Source organism: Archocentrus centrarchus, chromosome 11 (assembly GCF_007364275.1).
Source record: "Archocentrus centrarchus isolate MPI-CPG fArcCen1 chromosome 11, fArcCen1, whole genome shotgun sequence".
NCBI lineage: Eukaryota > Metazoa > Chordata > Actinopteri > Cichliformes > Cichlidae > Archocentrus > Archocentrus centrarchus.
In genome coordinates this window covers 29028885-29056718 of record NC_044356.1, presented here as the reverse complement: position 1 = coordinate 29056718, position 27834 = coordinate 29028885, and the positions used below count along the sequence as shown (strand labels likewise).

The 27834-nt window shown below is 41.3% G+C and overlaps 1 protein-coding gene across 1 annotated transcript in view; it reads left to right on the top strand.

Moving 5' to 3' along the window:
* The window catches only part of col22a1 (collagen, type XXII, alpha 1), a 65076-nt gene extending 37594 nt beyond the window's left edge, over positions 1-27482 (top strand). Inside the window, exons 40-65 of the mRNA XM_030741663.1 lie at positions 1967-2011; positions 2502-2579; positions 2919-2954; positions 3035-3088; positions 3259-3303; positions 5100-5126; positions 5213-5326; positions 5622-5675; positions 6121-6174; positions 6284-6337; positions 6440-6493; positions 6662-6715; positions 6853-6906; positions 7003-7056; positions 7150-7194; positions 10223-10276; positions 11341-11394; positions 11543-11596; positions 18746-18817; positions 18923-18958; positions 19072-19116; positions 21193-21372; positions 21504-21570; positions 21705-21887; positions 24191-24268; positions 24351-27482. Coding sequence (XP_030597523.1) covers positions 1967-2011; positions 2502-2579; positions 2919-2954; positions 3035-3088; positions 3259-3303; positions 5100-5126; positions 5213-5326; positions 5622-5675; positions 6121-6174; positions 6284-6337; positions 6440-6493; positions 6662-6715; positions 6853-6906; positions 7003-7056; positions 7150-7194; positions 10223-10276; positions 11341-11394; positions 11543-11596; positions 18746-18817; positions 18923-18958; positions 19072-19116; positions 21193-21372; positions 21504-21570; positions 21705-21887; positions 24191-24268; positions 24351-24544 — 1839 coding nt within the window. The 3' untranslated portion in view covers positions 24545-27482. The remainder of the gene's footprint in view (positions 1-1966; positions 2012-2501; positions 2580-2918; positions 2955-3034; positions 3089-3258; positions 3304-5099; positions 5127-5212; positions 5327-5621; positions 5676-6120; positions 6175-6283; positions 6338-6439; positions 6494-6661; positions 6716-6852; positions 6907-7002; positions 7057-7149; positions 7195-10222; positions 10277-11340; positions 11395-11542; positions 11597-18745; positions 18818-18922; positions 18959-19071; positions 19117-21192; positions 21373-21503; positions 21571-21704; positions 21888-24190; positions 24269-24350) is intronic.
* Positions 27483-27834: the final 352 nt, after the last annotated feature.

Below are 27834 nucleotides of genomic sequence, written 5' to 3'. Positions count from 1 at the left end.
TGCTGGAAGTCCAGCAAGGAAAGCTCAATGTCCTTCCATTTTGCCTCATAGACTGGGTTACACTAGCGGTCTGAGTTGGGCGGACAAAATGTTTTACGCTCTTTGACGCAACCCTCCCATTTATCCAGCACTAGGAGAACACTAGCTTATGACCTCCTGGGTTTGTATTTCCTCAAACTGGGGTAGTGTGTTAACCACATAAACAGCATAAAACATGGACGTGGCTTCTGGGTTAGAAAAATTAAGCCAGTATGAAAGTGCCTAAAAACCTGCATTCCAGACAGCGATAGCTGTGGGTGCAAAAACACAACTGTGGTCCCGTAGACGTTTATGGCTTTCTGTCGACACTTTCCTGCTGAGTTTATGGTCTCAGTCCTTCTTTGTGCATGTTGAATAAAAAAATTGAATCTGTTTTGTAAATGGTGTTCATGCCATGTTTCAAAATGGAGGATTATCTGTGGTATGAAACTGCACACTCATTGGCTGAAATGTTAATCAACAGCGTGTGGCTTCACGGTCAAACCTGCCCTTCTACATCACATTCAGTTTTTTTTGCAACCAAGATGGCAACAGCAGAAATCTCGATGCTTCAAAGCATAACTTTAGAAACCAGCGGCTGCATCCAACAAAATGCTAAAATTGCACACACTTTACCTCATTGCAAGCCATAATATTTGTCAAATAATTTAATTTAAAATGCTCTAAAAGGCATCAAAAGCACAAATATAGACAAGAGACCAAATTGACCAAATTGACCAAACTGACTCACTTTTGGAGCCTGCCTCAAGTGGCCATTAGAGGAACTGCAGTTTTAATGACGTTTGTGCTACAAATTTTATTCTTTTAATGTTTTAAGCTATTTCCCTTCAGCTATTTTAAAGTTTGGGAAAATTATCTCTGTCCACACTGCCTAACCATATCATTTTCTTTATTTTATTATTATTGGATTGTTATTAGGGTAGCATGGTGGTGTGGTGGTTAGCACTACTGACTGCCTTACAGCTAGAATAACATCTAGGAGGCCTGGGCCTCTCTCTGTGTGGAGTTTGCATGTTCTCTCCATGTCTGTGTGGGTTTCCTCCCACAGTCCAAAGACATGCAGTTGGGGTTAGGTTAATTGGTGATTCTAAATTGCCCATAGGCGTGAATGTGAGTGTGAATGGTTGTCTGTCTTTCTGTGTTAGCCCTGCGACAGGCTGGCGACCTGTACAGGGTGTACCCCGCCTCTCGCCCTATGTCAGCTGGGATAGGCTCCAGGCCCACCCCGTGACCCTGAACAGGATAAGCGGAAGAGAATGGATGGATGGCTTGTTATTATTTTTACCAAACTTGACGTCCTAATAATGTAATAATTGATACATTTATATGCAATATTTAGCTGACTTTGTATTGACAAGCACAAGAAAAGCAACGTGAAGATATTTGACACGCCACTGTGAAGTCAAGCTGCATTTTAACAGCAGACACGTATGTTTATCATGGTTAGGATTGCCTCTCCTCTGCGCCTCTGAACAGTCTCTTGTGTTCCACATGTGTTCCGCTTGTAAACATCTCCTCGCCTGTCGAACCGCAGCGTAATATGAGCGGCCATATGAGGGAGAAAATGAGCCTGAGTGGGCACATTTGTTGCTGCAGCTCAACATGTGTCTTCATCATTTTTCGCTGCGATCCAAACATGTGGCCGTCCTGCTGACGAGGCAGGAGCAAACAGGAAGGACATTGTTAAGACATGTAACATTAAAACAGCAGAGGGGCAAAACAGATTTGCCTCACAGCAGCTCTCTCTTAATTAATTAATTAATTTTTTTTTTTTTTTTTACAGCTGCCAGGTGTGGCCCCGAGGCCTCTACACAGTCGCGTGCATGAGGAATAGGAACTCTTTGTGACCCATAAGTGATTTATTCAAAGATGTTTAATTCCAGTGTTTGGGTAATAAACAATTTGATGTTATTTTGTGACATTACAGGGAGAACCAGGACCACAGGGAATCCAAGGACCCCCAGGGCTGAAGGTAATGTCACTGCAGACGCTTGTAAGACTTTTCTAGGTCTCCCCGGTTGTCCTGGTTTATCATGCACAGGTGCTCTTTTGTTGATGTGAAAAACTTTTATTTTTTGCTGGCCCGAATGAGAAAAACAATTCATCTTTGTTGAAAGCAGCAAAAGCAATTTCTGTGTCCACTGCTCTGTGACCGTTGCTCTGATTATGACGGCCTCTCTGTTGTGAAGAGCTTGATGCGGGGGGGGGGCATGGGTGTGCCTGGGCTGGGGCATTTGCTGGATTTATGGTGTCAAGCTGCTCACCCTCATCACTAATACGTTTTCTCTTCTGAGTACAACAATGTCAGCCTTAGATTGCATTTGTTTTATTCTTTTTTTTTTTTCAATCAGTGGTATTTCTGGGATCAGCGGTCATCACCAAATGTAGCGTGCCAGAATCTTAGCTAAACTTAATGGCTGCTGAACTGGTTGAAGTAAACTTTGCCTTTTCTTTTCTTCCAGGGTCAACCGGGGTCAAGAGGAGAACCTGGGTTACCAGGTGACAGGGGTCCTGCAGGAGAAGGCAAAGTGGGACCACCGGTATGAACACCATGCCACAGTGATCCTTTTGACATTCACCAGATCATTGGTGACCCATCTGGGTTAGGGGTTGGCTGTAGTTACAGTAATGTCTGCCCCATTTTATTTAATTTTTGCCCATTTGGAACACCAAAGAAAAACTCTGATGCCAAAATGTGTAAGACTTCACTGGAAGTGTAACATCTCATCTTCTGGTTTCTGAAAATTTAGTATGCGGCTAAAGCAAAACTCAAGCCTAACCTTGGGTCTCTGGGGACACAGTGGATGTTGAAAGAGTTTTAATGTAGCCAGTGCATTTACCTACATATATCTGAATTTGGCTGTGATTGTTGTTTACAGGGGCCTTCAGGACAAACTGGCCCACCTGGACCTGCGGTAAATATTTGCTAAAACATTTGTTTTAATAAGTTTGTGCTATTATTGTGTTTTCTGTAATGTGTGTATCTGTGTTTAAGGGTTTGAGGGGTCCACCAGGTGTCGCTGGTCCTCAAGGCCCACCAGGTCACAATGTAAGTCCAATAATGAAAGAATTAAGTTAATTTATTAATAGAAAAGACTCCAGCTTCATTTGGCTTAATTTGCATAGCCCTCTGCAGTGAACTCCAGGTTTGGTGGATGATGATGATGCATACATTTAATAATACACAGAAAATGTAATCTATTACTTTTCCTCATGTAGGGTCTACCAGGAAGGCCAGGAGAAAAGGGCTCACCAGGAGAGCCTGTAAGCACACACACACACACACACACACAGAGCTAGAGAACAACAGGCTATCTTCCACAGCGTGTCTGTTGCCACACCCAGCCAGTCACAGCAGTGCTGCCCCTCCCTCAGCCTGGGGAGTTTTCCCACCATTCCTTCCCACCATTGCCAGGTGCCAAGGATTCATCTGATTATTGGGGTTTTAATGTAGGGCTTTTACCTCACAGTATAAAGCGCTTAGAGGTGATTGTTGTTGTGCTTTGGTGTCATATAAATTGAACTGAATTATCTCGGAGCTTTTGTTTCACCAGATGTTTGCTCAGCTCTAGCGTGTCCATTAAATATATTCAGTGGCTGAAATGACTATGAAAAGGGTCGTGTAAGTTATTAGAGATTTTTTCTTTTTACCTAATTGTTTTGCACTTGTTGGTCGCGGCTTCTCTGTTTGGTTCAGATAATTTTCCATGAAAAAGTTCTAAAAAATTAAGCTGAGTGGAATTTTTAACAGCTAAATGTTCCTCAGACTTCAGCAAGGACCTAAATAGACATTAAATGAGAGTAATATTGGACAGCGATCTAAATTAATGCTAAGGTTGCTGCTTGAGGATACTTTGGCCAACCACATGTGGTGTCCTATGGGGGTTTCTCATTAAGTACAAAGCATCAGGCCTGTTTCTAGGGGCTCCTTGGTCTGAAAGCTTGGTTTGCATTGCCAGTAATAAGTCAGACTTGCTCCTGATGAGTGCTGGACTGTTGTCAAGACTCCCCTTACTGATTCTGCTTATAACTTTTTAGGCAAAGGGGGTGGCCTTTTTTGCTCATGATGTGGTCATGTTGCTTCACTGAGTGGTAAATGGTAAATGGACTAGTTCTTATATAGCGCTTTTCTACTCAGTATGAGCACTCAAAGCGCTTATACAACCTGTTTTGCATTCACCCATGCACTCCCATTCATACAAGCACTTCCATTTTTACTAAGCTAAGTGCTTTTAATTACCTAACATTCACACGCATTCATACTCCGACAGAACGGTCGGAGAGCAACTTGGGGTTAAGTATCTTGCCCAAGGATACATTGGCACGTAGCCCGGAGTAGCCAGGATTCGAACCGCTGACCTTCCGATCAGTGGGTGACCTGCTCTACCTACTGAGCTACAGCCACCCCTCTCTAGCTCTCGTTTGATGGCCACAAGCTGATTGTAGTGATTGAAAGAATAAGACTGCGGTGGTGTAAATGAGCTTCCTTTGAAGGTTTTCTGGGTTTAGAGGTAGGGTGAGGGAGCTCAGTCATTCAGGAGGGGCTCAGAGTAGCTGGTTTGGCCATCTGACCAGACCCTGCTACCTCCACGACCTGTGCCCAAATAAGTGGCAGAAAGTAGATGCACAGCTAAATAGTTGTTTTATGTTTGCTGGATATTCAGTTGCTGATCATCCTATCAACTTTATAAGACTTTATTTCATTCTTGGCCACTATTGTTAAAATAATTCCTCTGCAGTAATCAGTCAACCTCAGAAGTGAATCTCTAATGTAAATGGACTGGTACATAAAGTTCTTTATTCTAAATTAGCACTCAATATGCTTTTTATTACAAGCCTAAATCACCCAGCACACATACACTCACACAGGAAACAACTTCTGGATCTAGTTTTTAAGTTGGAAATCTTGAGTGGAGGCCATTAGAACAGAACATTCATTTTGGAGGGAAGTATTTATATTCTACATATATACAGATTTTTTTGAGAACAGAACTTTGCCCCCTTTATAGAGCCCTCAGTCTCGCTTTATTCTATTAACTAATTTCTTTTCTGTCTCCCAGGGAAAGCCACCAGATTTTGATCCAAAGGTAAGGAGCCATTTCCCCTGCTCTTTAACTGGAAGTGACTTGATGTGTGGATCATTTGATGACAAACACGTCTGTGCCATCTTTAGGTTTTTTGCTCAGACTGCCCTGCAGGCCCACCGGGCTCACCAGGACTCCCAGGAATCCCAGGAGATAAAGGACAACAGGGACCTCCTGGGAAAAATGGCCAAGATGGATACCAAGTAGGACAAAGTTATTAACATGCCATCATTATTGTGAATATTCACTTCACTTCTATAATTATCAGCATATGTTTAAAGGAGTTTTATAAAGTGTGTGTCTTTGCTATGCTGGCCCTGCGTGCGACATGAGGTCTGAGCCTTGTCTCATCAGTCACTTGTTGTGACGGATGGCGAGGCTGTGTCTGCATCATTAGCTCGGCCTCCTCTGGGGGCAGCGGTGAACGATTAGCAGCCGGTGACGGTGCTCCGTACTGTCTACCCGGACAGAGACCGATGGTCTGCTTTGTCACTACAGGGCCCGCCAGGACCAGCCGGACTTCCAGGGCCCTCCGGAGCTGATGGAGGAAAGGCACGTTTGCTCACTTACTCCCAAACGTACTAGCTGCTTCTATCAGTCTTGTTTTGTTTGCTTTACATCACAATGTTCAGATGGTAGGCTGAAAAGGCATTGAATCATATTTCAAAATCGATAAAGCACAGCAGCTAGAACTGTTGCCTCACAGCAAGAAGGACCTTGGTTCGAATCCTCCATCTGGCCCGAACTGTTCTGTGTGGAGTTTGCATGTTCTCGCCGTGTTTGCGTGGGTTTTCTCTGGATACTTTGGCTTCCTCCCACAATCCAAAGCCATGCAGTTAGTGGGGTTAGGTTAATTGGTGATTCTAAATTGCCTATAGGTGTAAGTGTGATTGGTTCTCTGTCTCTCTGTGTTAGTCCTGCGACAGGCTGACCCTGGACATGCTTCCAGGTGAGACTAAAGATCAAATGCTCTTCTCATTTTTTTTTTTAACCACAGGGTATAAAAGGTGATCGAGGACCTCCTGGAAACCCCGGAGACAAAGGAGACAAGGTGTGTTTTTTCATTGTGACTTTTCCAGCTTTCTTTCACTGTGTTTAAAAAAAAAACATTCATTGGAATATTTTCAACTTGATTTTAATGGCCATTATCTGTTTAATAGGGTCACCCAGGACCTCCTGGCCATCCAGGTCCTTCTGGATTAATGGGTACACCTGTAAGTAGCTATTTCAGCCTTGTTTATAACATTGTCAGACTACTAAAGCCTTTTGTAAATGTAAATGTTGACCTCCACTGACACCATCTCTTTCCTCTTCAGGGTAACGATGGACAGCCTGGCCCTGTGGGCCCCCCAGGACCCCCTGGAGAAAAGGTCAGTTGGCATCCTGTGCACTTTCCACTCAGAAAATATATTACCCATGTGTCATTATTGTACAACCCTCATCCCTCTAGCGTGTAGGTCGCCACCCTGTGCAGTAATAGTGGCTATTAATCATTTCTTTTTTTGTTGGTGACCCGTTTTTGTGTCTGTTTTCACTAGGGCAAAGAAGGTCTCAAAGGAATCCAGGGACCACCAGGTCTCCCTGGCTTGATAGTAAGAAAAATCATTAGAATGTAAAGCATCATGAATATGTAGCTCCTGCTGTGTGCTGTGCACATTTTGGGCAGTAATATGGAACCATGGGGCTTTGAAGTTGCATATCGTAAATAATTGTTTTCCTTGATGCACAGGGGCAGCCTGGGAAAATGGGAAAAGATGGCAGACCAGGTGAACCGGGAGAATCTGTAAGTAGATGGAAATGACCCACAGAGCATATATAGTTTGAACACCAACTGCAAGGTGTAAGTAAGGTGTTCATACAATTTCTGTTTTCTTTGCAGGGCAAACAAGGTGAGCCTGGACCTCCAGGAAACCCAGGCCTCAGAGGACTCCCTGTAAGTAACCACCAGTAAAACTGATACGATGGGAGAACCTGGTGATGTGTAAATTGGTATGAATGATTTTCTGCTTCTTTTCTTGCTGACCAGGGCTTTAAAGGCCACAGAGGAGAACCTGGAGTTCCAGGATCTAAGGTTGGTTTGCTTGTAATGTGTTTGCGCAGAGAGGTGCACTATGAAACCAGATTAATATGCCAGTCAGAAATGTTATGAGAGAGACAATCTGTAGGTGAATTTTGTAATAGCAAAGATGGTGGTAAAAATAATATATGCAGTTTTGTTCCAGTGACTACTGAAAATGAAGTTAATTTGACTGATGCAGCAGATTAAGTGTCTGGGGTATATAAGTGCCCAGAGATATTACTAGGTGAGTTTTCAGTCTCAGAAATGAGACTCTTTTATAGGCTGTGTATGAAATATGGACAAAAGTATAGGGTAGCACCTCTTAATCTTTAAATTTAGGCGTTTTCAGTCCACAGGTGCCATAGGTGTATAAAATCACACACCTAGCCATGCAGTCTACCTTTACAAACATTTATGAACGACTGGCCGTTCTAAACAATTCACTGAATTTGAGTGTGGTGCTATAAACGGACGCCTATACTGAGACAAATTTTTTCTATTCTCGATATGCCGCAATCAGCTAAAAGTGGTATTATTGCAAAGTGGGCGGGTTTAGCAACCACAGCGCAAGTGTCAGACAATGCTGTGGAGCACGGTCGCCTTAGTGCTGAGGCAAAGCTCTGCTGATCCCTGCAGAGTTACAAACCTCTCACATTTACGTCGGGACAAAAACTATGCCGGGAGCTTTGTGGCACGGGCTCCATGGTCGAACAGCACCTGTAAAGTCTGTTTTATACTGCTGATACTACAGCAGTATAACAGAGTTTAGAAAAATTGATTAATTTATATGTATTTCCCACTGAGTGCTGAGTGAAATATGTTCACTTTAATTTGTTCAAAAAGGAAAGTGGTAGTTAATTGGTAGCCCTTATTTAGAATCATGTCGAAATGGGTTATTCTTAGAAATTCTTAGAAATAAATGTCAGACAGAGGGTGGAAACAGTAGCTAAATAAATATATAAGAACTTGACTCACCCTTCATTTCTTTATTTATTTTGTTAGGAAAATGGGAGCAGACTCCCACCTATTTGCAGGCAGACTGCAAATAGGTGCAGCAATTTATTGAAACATCTGCAAAAATACATGGAAATACAATATATGAGGCAAAAGAGTTTCTACAATTCTAACAAGCTTGAAAGTCAATATTTGGTATGACCTCCTTTATTCTTCAGCACAGTCTGAACTCTCTGAGGCAGCTTTCTTGCGATTTCTTTAAACAGTCTTCAGAAAAAGTTCTCCAGGCTTCTTGAAGGACGTTCAAAGCTCCTTTTTGGATGTTGCTGCCTTTTGAGCCTTTCTCTGTCAAGATGATCCCACACTGCTTCAATAATCTTGAGGTCCGGGCTCTGAGGAGGCCAATCCATGACCGATAGTGTTCTATTGTGTGTTTTCATCTTCAGCTATTCTTTTACTGCATTGGCGGTGTATTTGTGGTCATTGTCATCATTACCAATTTGGAATTTTCTGCATTCAGAATTCCATCCCAAACACCGCTGGCTGAAGTTCAGCCCTAAACTCTAACGGATCCTCCACCGTGTTTTACAGATGGCTGGAGACACTCACTGTTGTATTTGAACCAGAAATTGGAGGGCCAGATGCATCCCTCGGGTAAAATATAAAGAAATGAGGGGTGATTCAAGGCTTTTGCACAGGAGTGATTAAAGAAAAACAAAACACTCTTCATAGTTTTCCATAATCTTTTCCACTTAACTGCATTGCTGATGCATCAAACGCATCCTCATATGTGAGCATTGGGGTTCCGAAAGAAGTTGATATCCACCATCAGCTTCAGACTTTTTCAGTCTTTTTCATGTGGTATCAGACTCCTGAAGCAAAGTAAATAATTACCACATTACAGACGTTCACCAGCTAATGTAATGTAATGATGAAAGAATATGAAGAACTGACTTTCAAGCACAAGAAAGGACAATGTCTCCCATTTTACTTTAGAGCTTACCCTAAAAAAATGTAAGCTAAAACAATTTTGAGAATCTGTGGCAGTATGAAAAAGTAGAAAATCTGCACCAGTACAGATTTATTTATGTTTTGTGACAGCATTTTCACTCTTTATTGAAGAGGTGTGCAGTTTTTCAGACAGCATGACAATGGATTCTGGAACAGCTACCCAAAATAATCTTGGTGTCTGTGCAGGCTTGGTGCATTCATATTACCCTCAAGAAAATCTAGTAAAACATGCAAATATAATCAGCGATAGTACCATCTCAGGCTGCAAAGATGACAAATGTAGCTGTGAATCAAAGGTGGTTTTGAAAAGTGTTGCACCAACACTTTGTCAGCTGCTCACAGATATATGCAGTGTGAAACTGGTGAGGAATGTTAGAGTTAGTCTCCTGCTCAACAGCCTTACTCAGAGTTGCTTGCCGCAGGAGTGCAGGGTATAGCACACAGCCACATTCACTGTTTAGCATGCCGCACTGCAATGTCTCCTCATATGTGACACCAGCCCAGAGGCACAGTTTTTTTTAACACTCATTTTGATAGAGACCCATTGCACCTGCTGCTTTCTTCTCAAACAGCACACACCTGCAGGAAAAGGATTCAGCCAAAGCCCCGTGACCAATTGCATGGCTCATTACAGACAACTCTGAGCGAGTCACAGCGATGCATGCAGCCTCTCCCCACAGCCATACTGCAGATAACTTATTAGAGGAAGTGCAAAGTGTTGCCACAGACACTGAGATTTACTGTATTTTTCACTGTCACTAAATGTCACTCATATGTAAATTAATCTCATTATTATTCAGAAAATTTAAAGATTTTTACAAGAGAACAATGTGGAAGCATCATATAGATTATTGTGTACTCTCTGCATCTCAGGTCTGCAGTACTATGCTATACATACAGGCAGTAAAGGTCACATTATGAGTCATCTATTTACTACTAAAGTGACATTATGTACGCTCGGGCATAATTTAAGCCAGCAAGCTAATTCCAAAAATGTTAGCCTACCCAAAAACCTTGAACTCCTGAAAGTTTCGCTCTTTGTTTACCTTGTATGCTTTTGTTATGTGCCACATAGGGAGAAGATGGAAAGCCTGGATCACCTGGACATGATGGCAAACCTGGGAAAGAAGTATGTACAGCATTTAAGATTATGCCGTTTTTTTCCAGCTCATTTTTATCAGGGCAAATTCAGGGCAGCGCTAGTTTCTGTCCACCTGTTTCACCACCTGTTTCACCACCTGTCTTTTTTCTCCTCGGTGAACAGAAGATAGAAAGCTGCAAATAAAAGATTCCCAAAAGGGTTAAACTCTAACATGAGTATGTGTGTGTGTGTGTGTGTGTGTGTGTGTGTGTTCCTTGTTTCCCTGCGTTCTTCATGTCAAGTCTGCATTTCTGTGTGTTGAGTTTAGTAACTTCCTGTTTTATTTTGCTAGTCTCCAGTCTTGTGTGCTAGGTATTTAGTTTTACTTCCCTGATTTCATCCTTTGTGGTTTTGGTAATTGGTAGTATTGGTAATTACCAAAATATTTTTTATGGTTCTGTAATGGTTAATGGTGCAATCAATTAATAATCAAAATTATATGTTTAATACTAAAATATAATTATTGATGTCATCTATGAATTTCCAGATGTACTGTTTTATAAATAAAGGTGAAAAATTATAAAGCACATTCTTATTTTTTGATTAAGATGCCAAATTAGTTACTGACTTTCATTCCTGAACATACAAATTAATTTTAGTGGTTGAATGTTCTGCTTGATTCATTTCTGACTCCTCAGAGAGGTCCAGTATAAAAACATTGTTTGTTATTTCCCTGATAAATAACTACTGTATATAATTTTTAGTTTTAAACAACTTTTTTTTTGTCTTTTCTTATTTTTATGACAGGTGGTTATTTGTTAAGCACTGTGCATATATACTCGCAGGGTCACCTCAAGGAAAATGCAACTTTTATTATTATTATTATTCAGTCTTCAGCCTTCATGCACACCCTGTGCTGTAAACAGCAGTGTGGACAGAATGAAGTCATTTTTACATCTACAACAACAAGCATTCACATTTAACACCCTACTGCAGTGTACGCTGCATTCCAGTAAAATAATGATGAATAAAGAGGGCAAATTAGCCTGATGCAAATTTGTGAACACAAACAACCGATTTCACCATGTTGGGATAATGTTTTCTTCTTACAGGGCCCCAGAGGACCTCCAGGCCTGGAAGGACTTATAGGACCAAGAGGAGAGTCGGTGAGTCGTTTTCAATCACTGGCAGGGCTGTTTGATGCAAAGAGAGCACAGACACAGCACGGTGTCAAGCAGACAGATAAATGTGGACACAAAGTGGCTCTCAAGTTGTTTCTCTCACTGCCCTTCCTCATCAGTTTTTTTTTCCCAGGGCAAGCCAGGTGAACCAGGACCATCAGGAAAATCAGGTCTCCCTGGAACACCAGTGAGTTTTCTCTTCCCACTCTGCACAATCTTTACATTCAGTTCTTTCTCTCTACCTTTTTTTTTTCAATTGGTATAAGAAGCACATAACTTTAATTAAAACACATAAAACACCTAACCTTAATTAGAAACTGACAAAGAAATGAGGGGAAAAGTAGCATTTTCAGTAGAACAAGCAGTTCCTGTACCTCACAGCTGAGGGAATTAGGTGATCTTCATCTTCTAGAAGGTGTGCGTAGTAATTGGGTTTTGACTTTCTAAGTGCATCCACAGACACATGCCTAAGCAGAGTCCTTGGTGACAAAGGGTCTGAATCATCTGATGATGCAGAATGCATCCAAGGTTATTGGAAGGTTTTGCCCAGAGTAGCTTGTACCAGGGGAAAAAAAAAGCCAACCCTGTCTTACAAGGTTGTCCAGATAAAAATGTGAATGTGTGAGGATTTGGAGAAAAAACAGCGATCTCTCATTTAAAGAATTGGTTCACATTTATTTTTTCAAATCTGTCAGGAAGCAATATTGGCATGCACACTTGAACACTGAACAGCTTTTATTTGCTGTAATTATCTCTCCTGTTCACACTGGTCATTAAATGATCCATTTCTAAATTGCTTTGCACATAATTGTCTGAAATGAAAATCCACATTTTAGAGTTCACATGAAGCTGCTATGAGGGTTAAGTAGCTTACCAAGTGGATATCTTACTAAGTTAAATGAAATTCCCCTTGTGTATTTTCCTGAACAGTGTGCACCACAGCAGAGAGTCAGAAACACAAAGGAGTCTGAAAAAGGCTGCAACTTTAGAAGACATCCTCAGAATGCCAAAATCTCAGTTTGCAGTAGATTGTTACATATTTCTCGTTGGGAAATGACTATCAGCTCTTGCTGTTTTTGTTGAAAACAGTGCTTACAGACTACATGAGCAAAGTTATTGTGTTGCCTTTAATATGTTTGCTTGGAAGAACCAGGTCTGCAACCAGTTGCAGTCAGTGAAAAGAGTCACTGAAATTAGAGCGATAAAAGAGCAATAAGGCGGAATCAGTCTGCTATCAGTTTGCGACTGAATGCGGTCAAGTTGGCAGTTACATGCGCATTAACTACTTACATTCAGAGTTCAGCCTCATAATTTTGAACCAGAAATTCCTCCACAATACTGATGATGTTGCTGCACAATGACACAGGCACTCAGCAGCCTTGCAGGTTAAGATATAGGATCTTAACCTGAATACGAGTACAGTGCAGGTTTTTTTTTTTCCATCTTACATGTTGAAAGCAGCCATTTTTATTTAACACAACAGAACAACAAGGATGCAGTACTTAGCAGACGCAACAGATGGCAGCACAACAGCCACTCCATTAACAACCATTGAACAAATTACTGCTTCATATTTCAACACTCCCACTTAATTTTACAATGGTTCTAAGACACAAGGTAATGCTGAAATAATAAATTTAACTCAACTTGCAAAAACTAACCTATTATTCCTTCCGGTTTATAGTTTACTTCTGTCTTGCTATATCCAACAAAAAAATATTGCCCATTTTATAACAAATCCACACAGCAAGACATTCTATTACAGATTTACATTGGGACAAGTCCAATCTCTCTCCTGAGATACTCAAATTTCTGTCTTGTAAGAGGTTTTGTCAAGATATCTGCCTTCATGTCATCTGTTGGACAGTATTCCAACTTGACTTCACCGTTCTGCACACACTCACGAATGTAATGATAGCGAATGTCTATGTGCTTGGTTCTTGAATGGTTCACTGGATTCTTTGCTATTGCAATAGCTCCTTGATTGTCCTCCAGAATCACTGTAGGCGTTGTGACCATACCTAGATCACTTAGTAATCTTCTCAGCCAGGTACCCTCTTGAGCTGCTTGACTGAGAGCAACATACTCAGCTTCTGCTGTTGAAAGTGCAACTGTTGCTTGTTTCTTGCTTAGCCAGCTCACTGCTCCTCCACCCAGCAGAAATATGTTGCCTGTTGTTGAATGCCGGTCATCCTGATCTCCAGCCCAGTCAGCATCAGAGAAGCCAATCAGATCTTTGTTCCCTGTACAGTCATACTTCAGAGCAAGGTTAACTGTGCCCTTTAAGTATCGAAAAATTCTCTTTACAGCAGTCAGATGTGCAGTATTTGGGTTTGCACTGAATTTTGACACTGTACTCACTGCTTGTGTTATGTCTGGTCTTGTTGTCATCGCTGCATACAGCAGACTTCCTACCATGGACTGGTAAGTACTTGGATTGACAGGATTACTGACACCATCATCCTTTTTCAGCTTTACACTGATGTCAGCGGGGGTTGCAACAGTTTTTGCTTTATCCATCCCATACTTCTGAAGAATGGTTTCAATGTACTGTTTCTGATGAAGAGCGATGCAGTTTTCTTCTTTGTCTTGAACAACTGAGATGCCCAGGATATAGGACAGCTCACCCAAGTCCTTCATTTTGTAGTGCTCCTGGAGAGCTAGTTTTAACTCATCCATGCTTTCAGTTGACTCTGTAATCAACATCAGATCATCTACATAGACTGCAATGATCTCCAGCTCCTGTGATGACCTCACAAACACACAAGGATCTGAGGTGCTCTGCTTAAATCCAAGATCCTTCATGAACTGTGTGAATTCTTTATTCCAACAACGAGGAGACTGTTTTAGTCCATAGATTGATTTTTTTAGCTTGCACACAAGGTGCTCCTGACCTGGTTTGATGTATCCCTCAGGTTGTTCCATGTATACTTCTTCCTCCAAGTGTCCATTTAGGAATGCAGTGACAACATCCATTTGATGCACATGTAGGTTATTCTGGATGGCAAAGGATAATAATGTACGAATTGAGCTAAAACGTATCACAGGTGAAAAGGTTTCATTGTAGTCAGCACCATACAGCTGTGAGTAGCCTTTGGCAACAAGTCTGCACTTGTATCGCTCCACTTCTCCATCACTTTGATGCTTGACTTTGAACACCCATCTTGACCCTACAACCACTTTGTCCTTTGGTAGTTCCACCAGATCCCAAGTTTCATTTTCTAGCAGTGACTCGTATTCCAAATCAGCTGCTTCTTGCCATTCTTTTGCATTTGGACTCTTTAATGCTTCTTTCAGTGTACCAGGTTCTGTGACAGAACACACATTAGCACAATGATCAATAGTCACCATATCTGCAAACTCATCATATCCATATCTCTTTGGTGCACTTCTGATTCTACTCCCTTTTTTAACAGTTTCATCGACAGTGATTTCATCATCAGTTGTTTCCTTTTCTTCTGTGATGATAGTCACTCCCTTTTCTGGACAGGAAGCATCCACCTCATTTTTCCAGTCAAATTCTGTCTCACTAAAGATGACATCTTTTCGAATCAGGATTCTTCTCTTCTCTTCATCAAACAAACGATAACCTTTTGCATTGCTTGCATAGCCCACAAATCTGAGCTTTACTGCTTTCTTGTCTAGTTTTCGCCTTTCAGCATCTGGGACATGTGCATAAGCAACACAACCAAACACTCTCACATGACTGATGTCAGGTTTTTTGCCAGACCATCGTTGGTAAGGTGTCTCTTGCTTCAGAACAGATGTGGGCAACCTGTTTTGTATGTAGGCTGCTGTTGCTACTGCTTCAGCCCAGTACATATTTGGTAGCTTAGCATGCAATAACATGCTTCTAGCTGCTTCAATCAATGTTCTGTTTTTCCTTTCTGCAACTCCATTTTGTTGAGGCGTATGAGGTACAGACATTTCATGGTGGATACCTTGAGCCTTCAGATAGTCTTGAAACTCCCTTGAAATATACTCCCCACCATTATCTGATCTTAGTCTTGCAACTTTGTGTCCACACTCATTGGAGAATGTTTTCTCAAATTCCTTGAATTTGCTTAAGACTTCACTTTTTTGTTTCATGAAGTAAACCTTACAGCAGCGAGAGAAGTCATCAATGAATGTTACAAAGTATTTTGATCCACCTATTGACTCAGTCTGCATGGGTCCACAGACATCACTATGGATCAGTTGCAGCTTACGTTTGGAACGGATTTCTCCCACTGTCTTACATGACTGTCTCGTCAGCTTGCCCTCCACACATGCTTCGCAGAAAGGAAGCTCTTTGTCTGCAGAGAATTTCACTCCATTTACCAGACCTTCTAGTTCCTTTAGCTTGGTAGTGTGACCCAAGCGCTGATGCCACAGATTAGCTGTCACTGATGCACTTGATGCACTATAACAGATAGGTGAAGCTCCTTCAACATCTAACTGATACAGTCCATCAGCTCTTTGTGTTCCCATTCCTCGAAGAATTCCATCCTTGTCACGTATGTAGCAACGAGATCCTTTGAACTGCACTGTATTTCCTTTTCTTGTAGCAGCTCCCACTGAAAAGAGATTTCCAGACAACTTTGGAACGTACAACACATCATACATAGTGGCAGGTTTAGCATCACTGACTTTGAAGATCATGTTCAGTTTAACAATGCCAAAACCTTTGGCTTCAACAACTCTGCCATCACCCAGTTTTACAGACTGTGGGTTTGAGAACTGCTGGTAATCTTGAAGAATTTCTTTATCACACGTCATGTGTTTTGATGCTCCAGAATCGATCAACCACTCAATTTGTCTTGGTCCTTCAGTAAGATTCGCATTTTTAGCAACGAATGCACTTTCAGAGGAGTCTTCTGCATTTTCACAGATCACATTTTTGGCTTTGTGGTTTTTGATTCGTTTTTTCCAGCTTGGACAGTTACGCTTTATGTGTCCTTCTTTTCCACACTTGTAACATCTCCATGAACTTTGTCTTTCAGCTCCCACTACTTTTGAATCAATCTGCATTCCTCTGTGAACTTGTGTTGACATGGCTGATGCACCACCTGATGTAGCAGCACCGTAGTCATCAACATTAGCTCTCTTTTGCTCTTCGTTTATTAAAGCTTGCTGAACAAACTGCAGTGTCAAATTGTCTATCTTTGTCTCCAGAGCTGTAACAATTGTAGCGTAGCTTGGTGGTAAGCTACCCAGGAGTGTTACGATCTGATCTTCTTCTTCAATTACAGCACCTATTGCCTTTAGCTGATCAGTCAGTTCCTTCATTCGTTTTAAATGATCATTTAAGCTTTCCTTTTCTTTCATTTCACATCTGAAATATTTCTTCTTTAGAAACAGTTTATTTGCTAAAGTGTCTCTCTCAAAATGTCCTTTTAGCGTGTCCCAAGCCTCTTTTGGTGTTTGGCAACTTGTTATCAAATACAGTTGTGGTGTACTCACATTCAGCACTAACAAGGAAAATGCCCTTTCTCTCCGTCTCTCAAACTCTGCCGTAGCTTGTGCGTTAGCATCCGCAGTTAGCATATCCGTCTCAGTTAGCATACCCCATAGTCCTTTAGCTTTCAGCAAATGCTCCATCTGAAACTTCCATGTTGCCCAGTTCTCTGGTCCGCTCAGCTTGTCAATAAACGTCTTATCATCCATTGTGAATTCCACAACTCCGTTTATCTGACTCAGCAACTAAGTTTACAGAGCTTTTTTAGCGACGCTCTGGGCCCATAACCTGTTGAAAGCAGCCATTTTTATTTAACACAACAGAACAACAAGGATGCAGTACTTAGCAGACGCAACAGATGGCAGCACAACAGCCACTCCATTAACAACCATTGAACAAATTACTGCTTCATATTTCAACATTACAATCATCAGTTTTCACTGGGGAGACAACGTTGATGTTTCAGCCAAGACTGCTGTGGAGTTATCCCCTAACGCTAGCAAACACTAGCGACTTGTGTTAGCGGATAACCTCTGCAGCCTGTAAACTGTACAGGATTCATACACAGACACACATAGCCACTAATAAGTCCTAAACAACAGACTAATAAAATGCTAGAAACAGGCTGTACCAGACAGCTGGCCTTATTACTCATCAGACAATTGAAAGTTCTCCAATTGAAAGTTTTGAATACATTTCCCTGCTGACAGAGTAACATTTCTGACGCACTCTCCAAACAAGAGAAAATGCTGAGTGTGGTCAGAGGTGAATCGCTGCCTCGATGTTTGGTGTTAAACTACTCCTTAATATCAGGTGCAACAGTAAATCATCATGATTGATATATAACACCTTGCATCAGTGACATTTTTAAATGCCACTTTATTTGTATCATAAATAAACTATTATTTGAGGGTAAATAAATGCTTTGACAAACTGTTTATTGTATGTAAAACAATGTCACATTATCGAAAATGTCACAGTGAAGCTTCGGCTGGTAATGTCAGGATATTGAGAAAAGAGGCTGAAATATGCAGAGCACGTGTTTAGTTATTGATGCAGCTCTGACAATGGCTATAAAGGTCGCCCGCTGAGTGCGCACATATGTGGGTCCCAGATTTCTGTGCTGCACCACTGATAACAAAATCAGTACAGAAATCAAAGGAGATTTTATGTTGGTATCATGTGCAATAGAATGTTAATGAGTTGTGGAAAGGAATAGAAGGAGCTCAGCACTGGTCTGTGGGCTGGAGGATGGTATTTTGGAGATGGAGTAACTGTTGCTAACTGGAGGGCAGACGATATGCAGCAAGCTATCAGAGAGGAGTCGATGATGTCAGACGGCAGAGGAAGCAGATCATCGGGAGCAGCCCGGGGGAGGGAGGAGAGCAGCAACCAGAATGTAGAAAGGTTACAGAAGGAGACAGAGAGTGATTTCAGTGGATGGTGATGGAGGTATTTAGAGGTAGGATCAGATATTGATGAAAATGTTGTCAGATGTGCAAATTTAGCACGCAAAGAAAAAAGGGGTGTACTGGGTGGAGAGGAGCAGAGACGATAGAGGAGAGTATCAATGACATAAAAATTTTTATTTTTTTTAAAAGTGTCAGTAAAACGAGGGAACGATTGAAACAATAGCTCACTCCTGCGAGCAGCACTGTGGATGCATTAACCAGCTTGTCTTTGAGCCCACATGTTCCTTAGAAAAATACGAATTTTAATCTTTTAAAGCCACATTATTGTTTATGAGATTTTCATCCAGAGCTCTGCTGCATGCTGAGCAGGAAATGCAGCTAAATGTTAATCTAGCCGAATCCTCAGTAATGAGGCAACCTTGCTCAAGTACAGTATGCCGTGTGGTGGCCATGTGATAAACAGCCGTGTCTCTCTGCTGTCATACAGGGTCTTAGGGGAGACAAGGGAGAGCCTGGCAATCCAGGATTACCAGGCTTTAGCGGGCCAAAAGGCCCTGCGGTGAGTGCTTGATTATTTATTTATTTGTATTTTGATTTCATGATTAAGCGCAGTTTGCAAATATGAGCAGCTGCTGGTATTATTAACTTTTACTTTGATTTTCAGGGTCCACCAGGTCCAAATGGCCCAGAAGGCAAACAGGTAAGACTCTCCAAAGAGACCTGATCACCAGTATTATATCCTCATGTAATAACCATGCTGTGTTCTATAAGCTTATGTCTTGCTCATATTTATTTGCCTGTGGTATTTTGCAGGGAATGCAAGGCAGAGCTGGTGACCGTGGTGTCAAAGGAGAGAAGGTTAGTACTGCGGGTGTAAAGCAAATCAATTTTACTGACCAAGTTTGTGTACACATATGCACATCTGACACATTCATCTAGGCAGTGGTTTCAAAGTATAGCAATGTGCGACAACTCAAGATGTGCCCTGGGATTTTGAGACAACCAGTTATTATTTTAACCAAGAACAACTGCACAAAAAGTCATGAATTAAGGTTTGCATTTCGCAAAAACATCCCTGAAAAAAGCTTTTGTGAGAACGATTCCCCAATCTGTTTGCACAGTCGGCGAATGGGGAAAACTAATGGCTTTCTTGTGCTGAGCACACCATAACTATGCAGCAAACATGCATGTGTGGGCCCACAGTGGGTAGGTGTGGATGAACTGTGGGCAGGTTAAATTCACACTTATCCCACATGGGCCTCAAGTGTGTGTCCACACGGGGCCCATAGCAGTTTTGCCCTTTTGAGTCCACGCTGTGGGCTTGTACACAGAACATCTGTCATTGCCATGTAGGCCACACTGTAGTTTTACCCACTGGGGTACCCATGACAGTTTTCTGTGGGCAACCCATAGTGAACTTGGAAACGCATACTGTACAGTGCCCCCAAAGGGCACAACTGCTGTGGGTCCTATGTGGGCACACCCAGCTGGGTCCTGCTTGGAATACAGTAAGTGTGGGCTTGCCTTGACCACACAGCCCCATGAGGGAGCACCACACAGAGAAATGTGACTTATTGTGGAGAACACAAAATCATAAACATGTTTTATTACACTGTCAAAAATATGATGTCACAGTCTCTGCATCTTGGACCCTCAGTTTTGAGTTTTTTATAAGTTTGTTAGTTTTGTTTTGTTTTTTTAAGATTGATTGTCGTACTTATTCTTTGTTACCTCCCTTGTATATTTAGTTTGTCATTTTTGTCTCACAGTTTTGGTTATCCACTGGATTGGATTCATTGTTTCTCTCAGTTCTAGTTAATGCTTAGTTTACTACTTGAACCGTTGCTTTAGTTGAATTCTCTGTGTTTAGAGATTGTTAAGACAGAAATCTGTGACTTTAGTGAACAGTGTGCTTCAGCAACTGCTATTTTCTCCCTCTGTTAACATAAGTGATGTTTCAGTTGCTCAGTAATTCAGAGCGATGCACAACAAACCAGTTTATACAATCAAATATATTGAGGAAAGGCTGCTACGTTATTATTGTGATAACCACACTGGTTTTCAGGTGTTTCTGGGCTTTGCCAGCTCTGTTTTTTTGCCAGCCTTGCCCCCCCAGCTTTGGAGAAAATAAATCTCAAAGTTTGGATGTGTTTGGCTCACTTTTAAGCTTTCTGGGACAATTTGTGCTGAAAGTAGAGCAAAACTAAAGAATAGACAGGACTTAGAGTTGAAAATTTCTGCCTGTTTTATTTTCTAATTGAAAGCAGCTGGTTTCTATTGAGATCATTTAATGAATTTGCACTGCAGTGTGCCGCGCTCTCTCTGCTGATATGAGTCAGTGGAGCTCACCCAGCTCACCCTTTTTCTCATCTGTATGACAGCAATCATTCAAATAAGCTAATATTTATTTAATTACACTTTGGATCTTGGTGTTTAAGGGACGGGATAGTCTATGTTGGTCTTTGCAGTTCACAGAAAAAAACAATGATGAAAGATAGGGGTTATTTTATTTTATAAATGTGAGTGTGCCCACTTGTAATAAATAGATTACAAGGCCAAATGACACTTCATTTAAAAAAAAAAAAAAAAGGAAACCCTGGCACTTTTCCTGCCTAGAAGCAGCAGGTAAACCACCTGTTGAGAAGTGGTGAAACGCGCTACATTAGCCATGTCCATGTGATGTGGAACCACACTTTGAACCACACTTCAGAGCAGTGTTTCAAAACATCTGTGCTTCATCGGTTCTCAGCAGAAACAGAAGAATGTTTGCTCTCAATGCAGTGAAAACTGTAGGGAAATGGTTTAGTGCATAGTGCAAGTGGTCACTAATCTTAAAAAATGCTAACTTTTGCTCAGTTGTGTAGCTAGACATGTTACTTCGGGGTCATGCGCTTCAAACCCAAACATTTACAAAAATGGTGACATCTGTTCCAGGGAGATCCAGGTACAAAAGGAGATAAAGGACAAGGAGGAGAGCCCGGTATGCCTGGAAACCCTGGACCCCCTGGCAGGAAGGGCCACACGGGGATGATGGGCATGTCAGGACCACCAGGAGAAATAGGAGCCCCAGGGCCACAAGGACCTTCAGGAAACCCTGGCCTTCCAGGGCCCAGGGTGAGTCATATTCTCAACTGAATTCAATTTGGAAAGCATATTGGTTCCACAGCAGCATCCACGGCACCATCAGATGACTTTGATGGATACATTAATAACTGAATTATTCATTAACATCTTTGCTTCTCCAGGGAGAGTCAGTGTCACTGGAGCAGATGAGGCGGCTCGTCCAGGAGGAGCTGGCAAAACAGTTAGATGGTGAGAATAAGGTTTTTTGGCAGGTGGAGGTGTGCATTCACTTTCTTCTGGTACCCTTTGAGACATTTGTTCATTTGGGTGCAGTTAGGATAACCTTGTTAGGTATATTAGACTAACTTTTCTTTTGCTTCCAGCCAAATTAGCTTATCTCATGGCTCAGATCCAGCCAGCACATGTGAAAAGTACAGCAGGCCGCCCTGGACCTCCAGGCCCTCCAGGTAAGGACGGCAGCTCTGGACGCCCTGGCCCCCCTGGAGAACCCGGTTTGCCCGGACAGAGTGGAGGAGAAGGACCAAGGGGACCCATGGGCCCTAAGGGTAGGACAAAAACTCAGAAGTGTTATTGGTTCTGTGTGTCTGTCTTTTTAGTAATTCTGCTGTTAAATATGAAAAAGATAAATAATATAAAGTGTTTTACTAAGATATTAATTCAGCTTTTGGTGCTGTGTGACATCTAATCACTGATGTGTAGTGAAAACTACACAAATAAAATAAAACAAAAAAACAAAACTATTGTGGGAATCGACACGTAACCTTCAGCAAAGTGACATACAAACTTCTTACCTTTCAAAATAAAGCACTTCCTCTCAGCACTTTCCTAATAATACCAAATTATTACTATTAGAAGTTCAAACACAACTAAATTACTATTAATGAGGAGAATAACATGTTTTAGTATTTTTTCCATGACTAAGTGCACCTGAATACCTGCAACACATCATATATACAAAAATAGCTTACATCAACCACAGACTGTATATAAAGGATGGAGGGAGCTTCCAGAGATGACTCTTTGCCATAATGGGAATTAAACCTGCACTCTTTCTGATGGCTAGTCCTGTGGTTGCGTGGAAGCACTTTTTCAGCATTCTTCCCTGTAGAACTTCTTTCAGTGCAGTTTTCAGAGGAGAAAGAAGTGCCTGCCCCAGAGTAGGCACTCCTGGGTGGGGCTCAGCGCTGATTGGTTAAACTAGGAGAACATGGCTGCAGAACAAATGGGAATTAAATAAAAAAATAAAGTCAGAAATTGATGTGGTTTTTCTTTTTTTTTTTTTTTTTTTTGCTTACTAAGTTTGATGAAGTCCAGAGAGATTTCATGTCAGACAGAGAGACAGAGGGCGCAGACAGTGGTGGTTCAGTTACGCTTGTGACTGAAGAGCAGACTTCATCCGGTTTGCTTTCGCTCCTTTGTGGGTGTTTGTGAGTCTCATGCCTGCTGCGCTTTTGAACTTTCGTCTTAAGATAAAAGCTCTTTGTACTTTGGATGGAAAAACTTATGAGAAAGTGGCCCTCGCCTTCTGTGTGCAACCACAGTAAACACTTTCCCGATGAGTTTATGGGATACATTCCTAGTTTCAAGACTTAGTAAATATGTATTTGAATTATGGGCCTCATGAGAGTCAAAAAAGGGCAGTAAAAGCAGGGTACACTTGCAGGCTTACCATGTGGCTGAGTAGCTGCTAGTAGTATGAGCGCGCAGTCAGGTTTGCTCCTCACTCATCATGTTTGGCTTCAAAAGAGCAGGAGGACACCAAAAGGAATGGGTGACATCGCAGTGGCCACATACATGTTATTTTACAGTCTGTGTCCAACACATCGGCCAAAAATCTTCCACAGGTGTTCAGATGTCTCATGTTCTTGACTATGGGACCTCTTCTCCCAGCAGCCATTTTGATATGACATCTCCAGGTAACAATTAATAACGTGAATTCTGACCCTGATCCTTTTACATGAGCTGGTGTCCTGGTACTCGTAATCTGTTCACTGAAGAAATTGTAACCAAACTGATGTGTTTGTATGGTACACCAGTCCAAGTGGATTTATCCAGTTCAAAACTTTGGTTCAAAACTGGGTTATATTGCTAACAGACAAACAAACAGGAGGGAAAACGTCCCTCTAACTATCGATGGGCGAAGTGGTAATAAACTTAAAAATGGAACAGAAGGCAAAAGTGAAACAGTAAAACTGTAAAGCCAGCATATCAGGCATCCCCAATCAGAACTCAAATAATACAATGAAGCTAAAGCTCGACTACAATGATGACGGTATTAAAACAGGAATCCAATGCTCAGCATAAACTTCAAGAGAAACCCAACAGCCAATACATTAACAAAGATTCAAACACAACACAAAACCCAGGAACCATCAGAGTTTATTTCAAAACGAGGACATTATCAATTTATTGTTGATTTTATTCTTGTTTAATGAAGTTATTATTTGGTCTGTACAAAGTCTGAAAATGGTGAAAAATGTCCGCCCCACTTTGTCACTGTTAAATGTTTCCAGTCATATTTCTGAGAGTTTCTGTGGTTTGTTGCTGCTGAACCCCCCCCCCCCCCCCTTTTTTTTTTTAATTTGCTTCATTTTCACCCCTTTAATGATAGAATAGAATAGAATGCCTTTATTGTCATTATACAGGATGTACAATGAGATTGGCTATGTACAATCTCATTGTACATCCTGTATAATGACAATAAAGGCATTCTATTCTATTAATACAGCACGAGTGATCACAGGCCTGAGCAACAGGCTTCCTTTCAGGGATTTTTTTTCTCTGTGCCTTTAAACGGATCACGATTGTTTACTAAGAAATTGTGTTTCTGTCCCTGTGTACATGTCAGGTGAGAAAGGAGCAAGGGGAGAAAAGGGAGAGACTGGTATTGGTGAAAGAGGAGAACAAGGCCCTCCTGGCCCCATAGGTAAGGATTTTACATTCTGTACTGACTCCTAGTGCTGGTCCAGTTCTGATACAGTTTCTTAATGCTCTTCTCCTGTTTCCAGGCCCAGCAGGTATGCCCGGTTATGGCAAAGATGGAAGCCCGGGACAAGCTGGAGCCCAGGGAGAGCCAGGAAACCCCGGCCCCCACGGTCAGCCTGGGCCTCCAGGTCCTCCCGGCCAGTGTGACCCCACCCAGTGTGCTTACTACGCGAGCCTGGCACAAAGACCCCACAGCAAAAATGTGAAGGGGACTTAAAGAAGAAGAGCCATGCAGAGTTGGGAGACCGGCTGTATTTATGAACTCTGAATCAAGAACTTTTTTTTTTTTTTTTTTTTTAAAGGTCGCCTCAGTACAGAGGGTTCAAGCGACGGGTGCTGCCGGTCAGATTCTATGTTTTGTCTTTGGTATGAAGCTCGTGATGGATGGATGGGGATTAAGCAACATGGGAGTTTCTTTCTGATCTATTATGGGATAAAGAGGGCAGCTAAACAGTTTTTCCCTCACTTGCATGCTTCCTGTAAAATATATAGGGAGATAACAAGGATGGTGCGGCCCGCCCAACATCAGGAGTAAAGATCCTGCTGTTTGATATTGTATCGTTTCATCAGTAATCATCTCAATCGGGCACTTTGCTGCTTGCCTCGCACCGTTCTGCATCGGTTACCCTTCACAGCCCACATCAGGCAACATGTGTCCGTCACTGCTCACTAAATCAGTGACTGACACAGTCTGATGGTAATTACTCACTATCAGTTTTACTGCCATTGATTGGAAAAAGGGGTGGCAGACAGCGTGAGGCAAACAGCAGCAGCGATTTTGTGTCGGAGAAGCTTTAATCAGTTAAAGTGATGAATGGCCACATTTTCCTCCACAACTTGCATGTATGTCGCCTTGGTTTGGGTGACTCCGGGATGCAAAAAAACACACAGAAAAATAAAATACCTTTTAGAGAAATCCAACCCTAAAGTAGCTCGCAGTTTGCTTGATTTATTTAGACAGGAAGGAAACAAGATTTTATTCTGGGAATAAACTGGAAGAGGTAGAAATGACCTATCTGTCATAACCCACAAATTAGCATCTCTGTAAATGTCATTTCAAGCTTTGGGAGAGATTTGAAGGATTTCATTCCAGAAGTCTTGTTTATATGTGCATGTGACATTTAAAGGTGGATATCTGATTGTTTTTTTTTTTAAGGACTTCGTTTAAGTTTGCTTTTTTTTTGACCAGAATATATCCCATATAATGATTTGTTCCAGAAGTTGAGACAACATGCAGCGTCGCTGTTAGATTTGTACTTTCATGTTTAATGAAGGCGCTCTGGTCACTCTGAGCAGCAAACAGCTTTGAGGAGGTGGTATAATTGCAGCCTTTGTTCACCTTTCTTGAAAAACAGCTTATTTCACACTGCTTTCCCTAAATGTGTCACTTCCTCTCTGTCTCAGTGATGCTTACATTAAGTGCCTGCTCTAAAAACACGCAGCTTTTTTTATTTGTACCCTGGCAACTGAAACTGGAGAGCTGCTCTCCTGCATCTTGATGATCAGACCATCGTGGTAACAGTTTAAACAATGTCTTTGCCTTTTGTCCCTCATGGACCAATTAGACTTCTCTGCAACTTCAGACACCCTGGTTATCTAGAACCTATTAAAAAGCCCCCAGTAAAGATGTAACAATGGTGTTCATTTGAAAAGCATGAAGAAACACACCCAAGGACCACAGAAGAAAAATGAAAGAGTTTCTAGAGAAGAGTAAAGGCATTTATTATGATCTAGTGACTGGTTATACTTATTCATCAGCTCTTAAGTTACATCATGGAAGGTCATTCATGAAGAGAGTGAAGATGGGGCTCTGACAACACTAAGATTTTGAACATGCTGGTGAAGCTGACTGGAGTTTTAAGTTTCAGTTTTTCTGAGGCTGCTCTAAAGGCAGAAGTCAAATAAATTTTTGAGTTAAAGTTACTCTATGGCAGTTTTGGAAAATGGAAAAACACAGTTTTCATGTTGCAAATGAAAGTGTGTAATCCATAATCCAAAGAGGAGTTCCTAGCCTTGAAAGCTAGCAAACGGTCAGTGTAGCGGGCCGTAGAGTTAGCATTTGTATGGAAAATCTCTGCAAAAAAAGGAGTCATTGTTGAAAACTTGTCAGTAGATGGCTGGATGACTCTTCTAGCACAGCCCTATAGTTGAAAATAATAGAATCTAGCAATTGTCATGCCAGCCACTGGACTGTGAAGACTTAACTTCTGGAAACTGGACATGACAAGGGGAGATCTGACTGAGAAACCCAAGGATAACCACACATGAATATGGCAGTGACTTCTTAGTCACAGTGTCAGATATTCCTTAAGGCATGCTCTGCTTTATCCTTTTTTTTTACTCTATTTGCAAATTACATAATGTACATGATGTGTACTGAAGACTGAAAAGTAGTGACTGAGACCATAAACTCATTATGAAAGTCTTTACTGAGGTCATAAAGTGAGCAGAAGGGTAATTTTCTCATAGATTTATAATACAATTAGACTTCTGTTTGCAGCCACATGCTGGCCATTAGAAAGAATGCATGTGTGCGATAGAGATCTTGTGGATCCTTTAATCCAGCTGTTTCACATGCTACCGTACTCCTTGCATATGTCTGCAAAATATCCATAAATTCCAAGGTAGCTTGCTTTTAGCTGGCATTAATTAATACCAAAAAAAAAAAAAATGGTTTCATCCAGTAGATTAAATAGCTAGCTTAGAAATGCCAAGCAAAAACTGCTCGTTTTTATTTCAGCTTGAACTCAACCAATGCCTTCAGAGGAGCTCTTATATTGAGAGCTGGAATACGTGATGGCTCCTTTCTTGAGTGTAGCAAACACCTTTAAATACAATGCAAATCAATCACACACCATGTGGACATTTGTGACCTGCTCTTTCTGCCATTTCCATATGTTTGCTAACATCTGTTTGCTATTGAACAATCTGTATGGCTGTCTGATGATTTTGTAAATGCTTGTTACAACCACATCAGTAGACTTGGGATGGTATTTGTAATGCATAAAGGCTTTAACTTGTACTGTTATACTTCTAAATTATTCATGATTAGAACAAATACAGTCATGTTCTAATCCATTAACTGCAATTTAGTAACCCATTCCCAATCTTTTCGTGATAAATTGGTGCTAAGATATTTTAAAGTAGTAGCATATTGTGAGTATTGGAAAGACACCTGTACTGTACTGTATAATAAAGACTGGAATAGATTCATTTTATAATACCAACTTTTGCCTTATTTGAGCAGCCAGTGCTCTTACTCTTACATAGCGCTGAAATACAAGCAGTCCAATTCCTTTTCATAAAATGTACATCTCTTTATAATGAAAATGATTTTATTTATCCAAGAGATCCAGCTCTGTTCAGTCACTTACTGTATACATGATAATCAATTTGAAGCCATCAGAGACATCAGTCATATTTAATGTCTGAAGCTGAATATGGAAATCATGTTGCAGTCTTCTGCTGAATCAAGTTTTATGAACCTTGAGCGTCCATTCACTTATA